This window comes from Medicago truncatula, chromosome 6, assembly GCF_003473485.1.
Source record: "Medicago truncatula cultivar Jemalong A17 chromosome 6, MtrunA17r5.0-ANR, whole genome shotgun sequence".
Classification (NCBI taxonomy): domain Eukaryota; kingdom Viridiplantae; phylum Streptophyta; class Magnoliopsida; order Fabales; family Fabaceae; genus Medicago; species Medicago truncatula.
The window spans coordinates 41,677,699-41,692,457 of NC_053047.1; the positions used below are offsets into that span (position 1 = coordinate 41,677,699).

Sequence of the window (14,759 nt, forward strand, 5' to 3'; positions counted from 1 at the left end):
ACTATTTATATTTTACCACGTCCGTATACAAAGTGATATTTCTTAAAACTCATATACAAATTTTATACGAACCTGATAAAATATAAATTAACAATATCGACACTATCAGTTGAATTAAACTTTTTAGATTTTTTATGTATATTTGACTTAATGTGACTATTAATTTTAAACTTGTATCTTTCTCTTGAAAATCGAAGAGATAAAGAAAGTAAAATAACAATAAAAATTAAAAAAATTAAAAAGATATGGAATGGTTTATTCAGACAAAAAATAGATATGAATGTGACTTAAATTATTTGGTGACTGCAAAAATAGTTTGAAGGGTGCCAAAGGACCACAACTCCTTTACTTTCCATTTCTCAGCTTATCTTAATAATAATCCAGTAAAATCAATTCATTGATTTAATTCATTGGGAGAAATTGGATAGTTTATAAAACACAAGGACATAATCAATCATACTCTTTCACATAGCCAACTTGCTTTTCAAGAGATTTTCACCTTCTCCCTCACGGGTCGATATCTTGTCTTTAAATTAAAATAAAGTTCATACTATAAAGTTTTAAGGTTAATAGTGTTTTTCACCTCTGTAATATATGTCATTTCCAGTTTTCGTCCCTATAAAATTTTCGGTTTAATTTGCACCCACGTAAAAAATTTATTTTTCGGAAAACACCCTTAATAGGTCATTCAAAAACCAAAATTTCTTGAAAAAAATTCTGAAAATGACCTATTAGGGATGTTTTCCGAAAAATAAAAAATTTACGAGGGTGCAAATTAAACCGAAAATTTTATAGGGGCGAAAACCAGAAATGACATATATTATAGGGGTAAAAAGCACTATTAACCCAAAGTTTTATGTTAGAGTTGTTAATTAAATTTTGATTAATAGTCATTTTAGTCTTTGAATGTGCAGTTAAAATAGTCTTAAAATAGTCCATCAACGTTGATATCAACCCTTTTCATATAAAAATTGATATGATATCTAACAAAAAAAAATGATATAATAATAAATAAGTATTTATAATAACCGATATGACAATAAATAAGCATATTATGGGGTTCATATAACAATATTAACGAAATATTTTAACGTAAAAAACTATTTTGACTAACATATTCCACAATTATGGACTATTTTGAAATTTTCGATGCATTGAAGGACTAGCTTAACTACCTGATTACACATTAAGGGACAAAAATGACTATAACCCCAATTTTTCTTACATATATATCATGATCACATAAAAATTCCATTCACTCACATTTTATTCCATTATGATTGGATTGCTACCTTTTCAAATTCATGTCATATTAATTTCATTTCTATATATTAAGAATGTTAATTTTTTTACACATTCACCCTTTTTAAGTTTATTTTTATCATCTCTTTTTAAGTATCTACATAGTGTGATTAGATTGAATACATTCACCCTATGTATACGAATTAAATCAAATTTCTATACATTGAACTAAAGTCACTTTCTAAAGTTCAATAAAATTTAGTGACACAGTGTTCAATTACCTTCTCCAAATCCAGAAACAAATCATTAGACTGATCAAGCTTGGTGTGAAAACTAGAAGAACATCCCATTTTAACTACTGATTGAAAACAGCTAGCTTCCAAGTTTTGTGGCTAGTAATGAACTTATGTTTCAATTCACAAATTATGAAAAGGGGCACAACAACGGTTTGAACTAACCCAGAAAATTAAGAATAATGTTGTTCACACATCAAAGGATACTGGGAAACACCACTAAAATATCAATATAACATCATCGGCAGTTACCTGTCGATGGATTTTAATCAGCGGTAGTTAATCGCCGAAGAAAAATTGGGATAATTTTGTCATTTTATGATGTTTCTTAACCTTCTCAAAAATGTAAACATAATTTCCGAAAATTAGTCTAATATTGGGCTTCAACCCAATCTAGGATTAAGATAAATGTGCTTAATTTAAGTACTTGTTATTAAGATGGTTGCTTACTAAACATCTCAAAATTGTTCACTTGTTTAAAAAAAGTAGATCGGAAGTTATGATCAGATTGTATTTTCCACACAAAAACAATCGATTGGAAGTTACAATATTATCGAAAATGAAATTGAAGTGTCTATTGAACAATTTTACGTGAAAATATCATAATGTGAGGACTCAGCTACACTAAAATGAACAATTGGCATTAGAGTAACATGAACATTATAAACTATTGATTAATAAATTAAATGTAAATATTAAGGGAAGGTTCCTTTTGTAGTACATGTCCTGGCACCAATATCAATAGGGTTAGCAAGTTAGGTGTGGTGTGGTCACTTATCATTATTGCAATATGGTTTAGATTTAGGTCCCATATGTATTTGATCCTTGTGGTTGTTGGATTGTTGCTGCATTAAGATTCAAATTATTATGGTGTCCTTCATGTATATATTACTGTTGGATCAAGACTTATCGAGCGCAAATGGTGCATTTTGTGATAATGCTTATTGCAAAGATTTCTATAAGCATGAAAAGGATGAGAAAGAACAATTTGTGTCTATGACTCAACTATGATTACGAAGGATTATTTTTTTATTTTTTAACGTAACTATATATATGAAGGATTATAACCTCTAAAAACTAAAACGACTTAATTATGTTTAGAGCTGTCAAAAAATGGGCCGGGTTAATGGTCCATTATTTCTCATTTTAGACCGTGCTTCAAAAAGCTAGCTCAAAATATACTTAAGGTACGGTTTGGACAGACTTTTTTTCGGTCTAAAAGCTACTTTAAAACAAAGTTAAAATAAAGCTTTTTAAGAAAAAAGTTGAAGCTGTTTGATTTTTTTTAGTTCTAAAGTTATTTTTAAGTTAAAAGTTGTTTGGAAAAATATTGTACAAAATTTTGAATTTATTATTTTTTTTGGTGGTGTCCGGGGTTCGAACCCGCGACCTTACATATATTTATAGATTGTCTATATCAACTGAGTTAAGCTAGAGAATAGTTTGTTTTTTCTTTTTCAATTATATTGTATAACAAATTTTGTTATAAGAATATCATATTTTGGTGTCATTTAAAAAGATAAGAATTCATATTATATGATATTATATTTGTTACATTGTTGGTGTCATTGAAAAAGATATGTTTAGCTTTTTTAATAAGAAAAAGATATGCATATTTTTTACAATATAAATGTGTAATATATATATATATATATAAAAGTATAATTTTTCTAGGCATCAATACTAGTACTTTTAATTAAAATCAAAATTTTTAAAAATAATAATTGTACGCATTACGCAACATTGAAAAAATTATACACATTAGCGCAACAAAAAAAAACAGACATACAGACATAAAATATTACTCTAAACGCTAATGTGTGTGTGTATATTTGTGAGGTTGAAGAAAGGGTATAAAAATATTTGGTGTCATTCAAATACAGCATGAATAAAAATATTTGTGAGATTGTGATAATTAAACGATATTAAAATTAAATATATAAGTGATAAAAAGATAATAAAATTCCTTCAAAAATAGATAATAAAATTAAATTGATCCTCCTTTAAAAAAATTATATGGACCGGTTAAAAAAAATAAATGGAAGAAAAAAACAAATTGAAATATAATATTAAAAAATAAAATATAAGGTTGCCTGCGTGAGTTGAAGAGAAGTGCTTGTGAAATAAATTACAGAGAAGTAGTTTTTTGAAGTAGCATTCAACAACTTTTGATTAAAGCTCATTCCATTCAATTTTATGCATTCTAAAAAAAATACCTTTTTTTTCTTTCGAAAGTACTTTATTGATATTGTGTTTGACCTAACTTCTCCTTAAAAATGTAGAAAAACTGAAGAAAAAAAAAGCCGGGGCAAGCGGTACCTTAGACTTTTGAAAATTGCTCTTCTCTCACTAGAAATTGCTCACTCCCAACCGAACTTTCCAAAATGCCCTATGTGACTTAAGCCACGTAGGCATTATATCCAGCGTGACTTAAGTCACGTTGGAATACAACATACGTGACTTAAGTCACGTTCGGTACATCTAGCGTGAGTTATGTCATGTGGCGTATATTTAAAGGTGAGACAATACCTCATTTCCTCATTCTTCCTCATTTCACATCTAAAATCTCTAAAAAAAATCTCTCAAATCATCAAAACCCTCAATTTCTTCAAGTTCAAATCAACAACGCTCCAATAACAAGTAAGTTTTCATAATCAAGTACCATTAACATTTTATGTTGTTATTTTACATTTTTCCTCTTAAATAAGAAATTTTATAGTTTTAGGGTTTGTTTAAATTTTGATATTTTTTTTTTTTGCAAGATGAGTAAAACCTTAATATATCATGTGAGGTATTTTGCTTCGTATAAGATGAGTGTCATAAAAGGAAATGCACTTCTAAGATGGTGTTTTGTGTAACACCCTTAAACCTTAATATAATATTTAAATAATAAATCAACAGATAACCACAAAGGTTCAAGGTGCTACGTCATCATTAATCCAAAATAGTTATAAATCATCATAATCATAGAAACAGTCGCAACGGAATCACAACATAAAATGAAATTTTGGCACGTAGTGGACAAATGTCGTATATGATGTGAAGACATCAGAAAATGTCGAATGCAATGTCAAAGACATCGTAACAACACAAATAACAATAAACAATAAATAACTTAAAGTAAAATGCAGGAAGGAAATAACACAAAGTATTTGCTAACCCAGTTCGGTGCAATGTTACCTACATCTGATGGCATCCGAGCCATGAAGGAAATACACTAATAGTATTAATTCAAAGTCCTAGGTGAACAACCTCCGGTTCACTGTCTTCTCACTTCATCACTACTCATGGTATTTCTATCTAAGACTCTCTTAGATATGAAACCTCTTTCACTTACTCTCAATCACAGCCCCTGTGATTTCAACAATGATAACAATAAAATTGGAGAAACACTCCGATAAATAGAATCCACTCTTTGCTTAAAAGCTTCAAAGAGATTCACAAGTGCAACTCAACTAATCAGTCCAACTTAATGCATCAAGGTGATACAAATAGAGGCTTACAAATAACAATGACAAACACGAAATTCCAAATGACACTTTTTTCAAATGACGACTTCAATCCTTTTACAACTCAATTAAACAAACCACCTATGTGCTTCGATAATTAGTGGCAGTACACAGAGAGTTATACAAAATAAAGAACAAGTCTTAACAACAAAACCTTAAAAAACACACTTCAATAATATTGATTTCAAGAATGAAACTAGGTCTTAGTCTTCCCGATATAGCTATTCAGCAGTGTGGGCTTTTTCTTCATGGGCTAGACAATCAGAGAGAGAAAATATATTAATTAATCTGAGTCTTCCTTTCTCTTCCAAATATATGGTCTTCACAATATTCTAGGAGCAAATATATTATTTCCTTAAATGTCAAGATATTTAATTTAGAAAATACGACATAGAAAAACGATAATAGAAAGCTTCTAGAAACACACGCCTCTTGGACCACAAGTTATGTGAATAAAATCTTGAAGAATTTCATGCAAAAATATAATCTTCCAAGATTTCGAAACAAAGTACTTCACTTGGTACAAGATGTCGTACTAACATGTCGAGACATCTTGTCCAACATCTTTCTAGAACACTTTTTTTTTTTTACAAAATGCGGCCAATCACAATATAAAAACCTAACAATCTCCTCCTTTGGCAACGGGCACTCATTTGCCAGTCTTTCCGCTATTTTTATTGCGCAAACGTTTAAAAATTATGAACAGTGTTTTTTTTTATGAAATTTTGATTTTGATTAAAATTAAAAATATGAATGTTTGTTGCTTTCGACCTATAACAAACCAAACTAAACATGAGTATATGTTTCAATAACACAAACAATATAACAAAAACAACAATATAATCTAAATTATTATTTTTATTGAGACCAACAACAACCTTTATTATAGAAAAAGTTGTTTAAAGATATAATTGGGATAATGAAAAAATTAAGTATAAATATATGCATCTAATTTATTGCACTTTTTAAATGATAAAGGAAAAAAAAACAGACATATATATAAATTAATTTGTTACACTTTTTAAATGATAAAGGAAAAAAGAACACAACATCTTGGTTCAAAATTAATTTATATCATCAATTTATCACATTTCCATGAATTATATGATGTGCATTCGTGATTATACGCATATTCATTGTTCTTATTACTTATGTATTATGTTTCATGTTTATTTTACTAATCACCCCTTCATTATTTGTGCGTGCAAGTTACGAAAGCACAATTCTTATAGATTGTCGGTCGATATTCAAATGGGTAAGGAATGTGTCCATGGTTTTTATATAGTCTTGAACAATTTTATGGTAGGTAAAACTATTGGATCAGTATGTAGCACTATTTTGTAAATTATTTTAGAGAGAAAACTAATTGTCTATTAGATCATAAATAATTGATAAACATTGGTTCCTTTTGCTCCAAGATATTTTAATTTAAGACTTCATCTAAATGTTTTATGAAAGATTGTAATGGGGCATACCAAGCCTTTTATTGAAAATTAATTTTTTATGCATAATTTAAATCAGCTGCAAAAATCATTCGTAAATAATTTATTTTACTAAGCATCTAAAATTTTGGTTTAGGGTGTTACATGAATGGTGTCAAAGAATAATTTATCTGATCAAACATTTATAAATTCAAAGAAGTTTGATATCTATGCATCATGGGACAGTTCATCAGCCAAATAGAAATGCATATCTCCCATAACTGCTGGGAGAAATTCATTTTTATATATTGATTCTACGGTCACGGTTTCACCATCATCAATCTTCATTGAACCTGGTTTTGGATAACATACAGACATCCCAACAAGGTAACCTTCCTCATTCCCTGCTTCTTTTCCCGTTCCATATGTTGGTGTCGATGTACACAAAGTTCTTCCATCCTAATTAATTAATGCAAAACAAAAAAAATTAATAAAACATTATCACAAGATTAATTTGAATATATATGAAATCAAGAAAATTTATTATCGTTTAAGAAATACATTGAGAAAACATAACCTAATTTAACAAAATTTAGTCAAATGAATAATATTAAACTTTACCTGTCCGTATAATGTTGCATTAATAACACCTGTATGCGCATGACCAGAGGCGTAGATAAGATAGCCACCTTTTTTCATAGGGTGCTTGCTTTTTGAACATGGAAAATGTTTGTACTATTATTTTCTGAAATAGTAAACTCTGCCTGTAATAAATTTAGAAATCTTTCAGAATCACTTGTTTTTAACGTGCAAAGTAATAAAAAAAAAACTATTATCATCAGGTTTAAAAAATTATCTTATTTTGTTTTTACATGCAAATGATAGTTTTTAGTATTCTTTCTATGATAGTAAATAGAGTTTCAATGAGCCTCCTACTAAGGTTTTCAAATCCAAACGCCTAAGCCACATATTGGTCCTGATATAATTTAATTAACCACAAAAAATAAAAATAATATTTATATTATTTACTTACCTGACAATTGTGGATTGTTTCAGAACCATTTGTTGTTACCCGATCAGTGACGTCAAGTACATAAAATCTAACTGGAATTTGGTGTTGGTCCCAGTTAACCCAAGTTATGTTGTATTTTATGGCAAGATTTCTCCTTGGTGCTTGAAATCCCTTTCTCATTTTGCACTGAAACTTATCTTGACAACAAAGGACTCCTGCTTTATATTCGGGAGTCACTTTTCCATGGAATCCAACTGTCACATCATAAAAATTTTCAGGGAGATTAAATTGGTCACACCTACATTGAATACAAATTTTTTTATTTTCAGCGCCTCGTGTATCAATGACCAGCACACCCAACAACCATTGCTCTTCCCACCCTTCTGTAATATCTGCACGGTTACCTATTTCAACTGCAAATGGATAAGGAAGTTTTGTACTTGTTCCTCGTGTTTCACTTCCAGAACTCCATTGATGTGGAAGAATACCATTGTTGCATGTTCCATCATTTCTTTTGTAAATGAGATCCCCAGAAGGTTTGCTATGATCATTTGGATTTTGCGACACTGACATATTCTTCTTTATATTATATTTTAAAATAAACCAATGATGAATGTAAGTTTCATGCAATGGTACAGAGTTTCCATGTTCATCAACTAGATCAACATCAAAACTCTTGATTCCAACATGACCCTTTGGAAATTCAATATTATACATGTGTATATCTGCGACTTCTCCAGGCCCCACATCAAACTTTTTTGACAAATATGTTGTTGAATGGATAATTTTTGGAGATTGTGGTTGTGAATAAGCTGTGCTTGATAGCATCACAAGTATTGATAATGAGAAAATAAACGATTTAGAGATTAATCTCATGTTTACCTGCAGGCAAATGATTATTGTTACATCATTAGTTATGGTTAATGCTTCTATTGATATTATTTTGTGTAAAATAATAAATAAAAATACCATAGCGAAGATTTTTTACCTTCTTGAATTCCTTGGAATTGAAGTTAAAAACTTGTAGAATTCAAATTTGTGAAGATGTGGAGATCTTGCATTTTGCCTACTTTTATAGTTGACATCTAACAGATTGGCATAACTTTGACTTGCAGATATTGCATGTTTCATACTTTTTTTAACAATCCCAACAGATGTTGACTCCCATTTTTAGGTGTACGAGGTGTTTTTATATATTTTTAAGTAGTTCAACAACAAAAAAATCGTTAAGAATTTATCAGAAAATCTAAAAATGCAAGTTATTTAGAAAATTTCTTTAATCTAGCTATTTTTGGAAATTAAAAGTTTATTTTGAATACATTTCAACAAAATATTTAACTTAACAATATTATTTACAAATATTAATTAGTTAGATATATTGGATGTTATATTTTTCATCTGAAAAACAATGATTCATACCAAGTAAAATATTCTTTTTTACAAAAATAAAATAAGTGTTACTGTGTATACATGTTAACCGTTGGATCAATATAAAGTCATTTTTAATATACAATAATACAATCTATCTTGTAATATCTTGTGGTGTCATCCTTGATCAATATCTTTATAGATAAAATTTAAGAGAATTTTATATTTTACATATATGAGAGTTTATTTTATACGTTTTAATAATACACTAAAATTTCAAAAACATATAAAATTTAAGAGAATTTTATATTTTACATATATGACAGTTTACTTTATATGTTTTAATAATACACTAAAATTTAAAAAAAATAATAAAAATTAAGGAATGTTCACGTATGTAAACACAAGTTAATTACAATTTGAACAAACGATTTAAATTAACTATTATATTATATTAGTTATTGTGGTGCTTCACAACGGTTTTCATGGTGGTGTTGATTTTGGGTCTTTTGTGGCGGGGCTCGTAATGGCTTTTGGTGGTGCTGCACGTGCTGGCTGATGTTGTTTTTGGTGAGGGTTAATGGTGGTTTTGGTGACGTTGGTGGTAGTGGTTTTGATTTTTGTGGTGGCTAGTGGTGGTGGTTAGTGATGGTTATATTTTTTTTCTTGTTGGATGTTGGTACAAGGGTTTTTGGTTGGCTTTTGCGATTCTTTGTGAGGTGTGTTTTGGGATATGGTGCTTGGGAGAGCTAATGGTGGTGTTTGGGATTTTATTCCCGGCTGTTTTTCAAAGGTTGTTGTGTAGGTTTTTAAGTTGTTGTTTGGGGGTTGTGTGCAAGCAGCAAAATGTGGGTGGTGAAAGTTGTTTTTGTGGCAGCTATGAGGATGTTTGGGGATTTTGGTACAACTTTTGTTTATGTTGTTTTGTTGATCGTGGTGTTAACTTTGTTTTGGTGCTACTATTTATTGTTTTCGGAGATAGTCCTTTGTTAGGAGGCATTTTCTATAGGTTTTTTTGATTTTTTCTTTGATTCACAGGTGTATGAGTTTTCCATTGGAGGCTCCTCACATATCCTTTGTATGTTGTTTACTTTAAGACTCATGGTCTAGCACTCTTTGTGCTGGCTAAGATTCATTGCGATTTTAAAAGAATAATTTTCATAAAATTAAATAATAAACACGAAAAGATTATTAACGTGTTTCTTCTTAATAGAAATAAAGGAACATAATTACTCTTAGGTTTAGGGATGACAATAATTATTATTATTATTATTATTATTATTATTATTATTATTATTATTATTATTATTGAGCTTTTTCAGTTGAACAAATATGATATTCGTGTCCACGACATGTTCATGCGGGTATCCATTAAATGGGTAATATGTGGAATTTGAGGTATCTGAAAATACTTTCAGATATCAATGAAAAATGTAGTATTTTATTTTAAAGAAAAATTGGGTTTATTTAGAAAAAGTAATTGTATTGCCTTAAGTTTTTTTTTAGGTAAGCCAGGAGAACTGACATGTATCAAGAAGAAAGAACGACATCCCACCTAGGTTGGCATCCCGTGAAACCCCATCTTATGCCGCCAAACTTGAAAAAAGATTTTATTATAAAAGAGGGAAAAATATATACAAAAGGGAGGGCTAGACTAAAACCGTCAAAAGCTGGAAATAAAAGAAAAAGAAAAAGAAAAGGGCAGCAGACTATGTGAATCTTTAGTTAGGCAGACCACGCCACTCACGAAATAAATCAGTGTAGTTCCAATGGTAAAGTATCCAACAAAACGGATCTTGAACCAAATGACCCATATTGACTAACCTGTCAGCACAACGCACAACAGATACCTTCGTGGTAATTATTAAAAGAAATAACTTGAACACCGGTATTATGCCCATCTATTTCGAAGCATAATTGGGACTAAAGAAGCATTTCTAAAAATCACGAGTAGTTGAGTCGATTTCTAACGAAACTGTTGATTCTTTTTTACATCATCTCTCACTCTTGGAAGCAACAGAAACTTGTAGAAGTGCTCAACCTTTTTTGCACTGAAATTAGTAGAACAGATTCTAGTGGCTTGAAACAATAGTAGCTTTAACACTTTTTAGGTGCAGTAGCATATAAGACCTTCACCCAATTTTGCATTGAGGGGATGTGTTTAAATGTCAAGAATTTCCTACTGTATATCTGCTAAGAAGACTTGCAACCCTGTTGTATATGTCAAGAATTTTTTCATCCATTTTAGGCATTGGTGGCAACAGTTCCTATTAATCTTTTTATCAATCATCAATATACATTCAGAACCTCTTCGACGCCGCAAAATCATAGGTTCCGCAATAATAATTAACAATGGTTTATGAGACAGAAATAATTTTTTTAAAGCAACTCTTGTGTCAGAGTTTCCATTACCGTGAGCATTCCAATATAGGACAGTCATTGGGCACTTGGAGATGAAGCACCCCTTGAGCAGGTTCTATACGGCGGTTTCCCAAGGACATGTTGTTGTCTGAATTTCAGTTTTTGCTTCTTGGACAAAACCGGTGTGAATGGATCTTCCGCTGCCTTTTGATCGTACTCCCGAATTCGATTCCATAATTCCATATCACGTTGAATATTTGGGTCACTGTAATGAACTAAAATTTCACTTTGCGTGAGCATGCTATTACCTTCGGACATGACAGAACCTGCGTTACCATCTACTGTATCTGCCAAAAAATTAGGCTGAACCGCGAGCATGCTACTGCCTTCGAACATGACATAACCTGCCTTACCATTATGAACTACAGTAGTTGCCAAAAAATCTGACTGAATCACGAGCATGCTACTACCTTTGGACATGACAGAACCTGTGTTACCATTAACCTACTGAACTACCGGATCCGCCAGAATTTCAAACTAAACCGCGAGCTGTTTAGAAGAAGCAATGGCCGAAACAACAGAAATTTTGGCTTGTGAGTGCAGGCGGGGCGAACCTGTATGCACCTTAGATTGCGATTCATTGATCTGGGCCAGCGAGGGACTCATCTACCTAACAGAAGCGGAGAGAGCTAACTCGGCATTCTCATGCACGTCAACGTGCTCTATTGAAAAGGTAAGCGGAACAGCAGCTACAGAAGTCTCTAGAACGCTCGTGTCCTGAGAATCCTGAAAGTGTTTGCTCCACTACATTTGAATGCACGTCATCGTATGCTACTGCAGTAACCAAATCCAACACGGGGCTAGTGAGCTGAGGCAACCTTCCCTTTGGAATTTCATCTATAACATATTGCAAGGCAAGGTTGAACGAATTGGTGGAAACATCCGTTTGTGATTTACTGAGTTGGGCAAGCGAGGGACTCATCTCCTTAACAGAAGCAGAAACAGTAAACTCAGAGTTCTCATGCACGTTGACGTGCTCAACTGAAGAGGGGAGCCGAACGGCAGCGACAGAAGTCCCAAGAACTCTTACGTTCCGAGAATCCTGTGGCATTTTCTCTACTCCCTGTGAATGCACGTCATCGTGTGCTACCTCGGAAACCAATTCCAACTCGGGACTAGCGGAGTGAGGAAACCTTCCCTGTGGAATTTCATCTGTAACATTCTGCAATGTCAAGCTGAAAGAGTTGGCAGAAACATCATTAAGTGGTGTAGAAGAGAGTGTCTGTTCTTGCAACAGAGACATATTTCCTTCAATGTTTGTTCCCGCCAATATTCTTGCGGTAAGTCAACCAAACGGATCCAGATAGAAGCGTGAGTCTGCTTCTGTGAATACTAATTAAAATCCTTCGTCCATTGGGAGAGACGAAGGAGATCTGGCTTCAAATCAATGGTACCAGCCGACCAAATTTTTTGTAAGTCCTCTGCCGACTCAAAATGAAAATCGTAATAGCCCATGCCAAGCGGTACCATTTTCCATTTATTCACAGTCTTCCATACTTTTCCAAGCTTAGTAACCAAATCATGCTCCATTTATGGCTTGTCGCCCTTATTCAAGGTCAGACGTCCCCAGAGAGCATTTTGACATTCCGCCAATCCTTTCGAGTATTCTACCTGACCAATTCTGATACAAAGCGCGTCACCCTTGAAACATTATGATTCATATATGTTTTAGATCTATTTCATGTATCACTGCGAGTATGATGGAAAAATATTTTTTACTCGCCGGTTCCTATAGATAAAATTCACCATTGATGAGAGGAACAAAACAGATGGGGTCTCACCTTATCTCTTTAGCACCAACTAAAGGCATGTCCCATGTCCGACAAAAATACAACACCAACACATGTAAATGTAAATGTACCAATTGCACCCGAAATTTTACTTCAGTATTACAATCTACACAATGTAAATGTACCTGTAGCTTGGCTTTTACATTTATGCAGAATATTAATAATGTATGTGATTTCAAACCATGCCCTTATTGATAGCTATAAACGACTTGGCTCTGTTGTGAATTAACTTTTCTAGATTTTTTATGGTTTTTAAATGAAGATACTAACAGCACCAAAAAATGTAAGACTAATTAAGTGATTATTGCTATAATTCATATCATCTTATTGTATATTCTTTTCAATGTATATTCATTATGGTTCCCATGAATTGATTACAGGGAAATAATGATGATGATGCATGGTTTTTTGAAATTTCTTTTATGGCTCGTGTTTTTTCCTACATAATCCTGCATAATCATATATTATTATTTTATGAAAACTTTGTTTCCTATGTTACACTTTTTTTTTATATCTATGTGACTTTTACCTTTTTCATTTTGAAGGACTTTTCATGATTGTGATTTTTGTGATTTTTATGGCGAAATTCACAATGTCGTTGAAGCGCAAGAAGTAACTGAAACCGAAGCATTATAAAGAGAGGCCACAGTTAGTATGACCAGCTATGAGAGTTCAGATGCAGCTGTTCCACTTGCAACCATGGGACAATTTTCAATGTGAGTTAGGCTGCTGAAAGCTATATATTATGTGCATAAAAGGCATTTTCTGTCAAATTTGAGGGAAAATTTAACACTGAAAATCTGAAAAATAAAAGACTTCATGCTTAAAAATATATAGTAAGGTAGATAGATATACACGTGTGTATTTTGGTAGGAATGCCATTTCAGAAAAATGTCATTGAACAGAGTTTGAAATTCAGTGGTTATGTATTTTGCAGGTGACAGTGAAGTGCCTTACACCAAGAAAAAAACCCAGGTTTGTATCGAAGGGTGATCCTTTATATAATAATTATAATGTCTATTATAATAGTGATCTCTTGCAAATTTTCAGGGATCAAGAATCAAGGGAAACAAATCTCATTTAAATCTCATCTGTCTATGCTCTTTGTGTTTCCACCTTCTCAGCTTATTTTATTTTTTTCAGCACATGCATCATGGAAGAAGAACATGAGCACATTAGTAAAAGAATTCTCTGGCGGCCGAAAATGGTATCACCAATGGAGGCAGATGAACTAAGGCCTGCACCGTTTTTTTGCTTCTGCTGGGCTGGTGTTACTTGGGTGCTCGGTGGAGTCTTTGCAGGTCTGTGTGTGGTTAGTGTGAGCTATGGTTTTGTATTTCGGTGCAGTCACATAATTCTCACAATACAATTTATCAAGGACAACAATTTACCAAAATTTGCACAATACAATTCATAAAGGACAACAATTTACCAAAATTTACACATTTCTCCTTCACAGCTAAAATTTTGAAAAATACCTTATTCAACCTGTGCGAAGCATGCGACCTTCGTTTTCGAATTTATGAAGAATTACAATATTCCGTAATTTGAACATCTCTCCTTAGCAAATTTTTAAAAAAAAAAAAATACGTAATTCAACATGTACGGTTTTGTAACTAGTTTTGATTAAAAATATACTCTTATTTAATGTATGATATGTTTTAAATACTCCCTTCGTCCCAGATTATACGATATTTTGGACA

At 31.9% G+C, this 14,759-nt stretch overlaps 1 protein-coding gene across 1 annotated transcript; it reads right to left on the reverse strand.

The window, feature by feature from the left end:
• Positions 1-6,693: 6,693 nt before the first annotated feature.
• On the reverse strand, positions 6,694-8,194 carry LOC11442650 (uncharacterized). The gene is made up of 2 exons (XM_024786602.1): positions 7,499-8,194; positions 6,694-6,924 (listed from the first exon to the last, which is right to left on the reverse strand). Exons 1-2 carry the CDS (start codon positions 8,192-8,194, stop codon positions 6,694-6,696), a joined length of 927 nt encoding a protein of 308 aa, XP_024642370.1.
• Between the last annotated feature and the right edge of the window lie 6,565 nt (positions 8,195-14,759).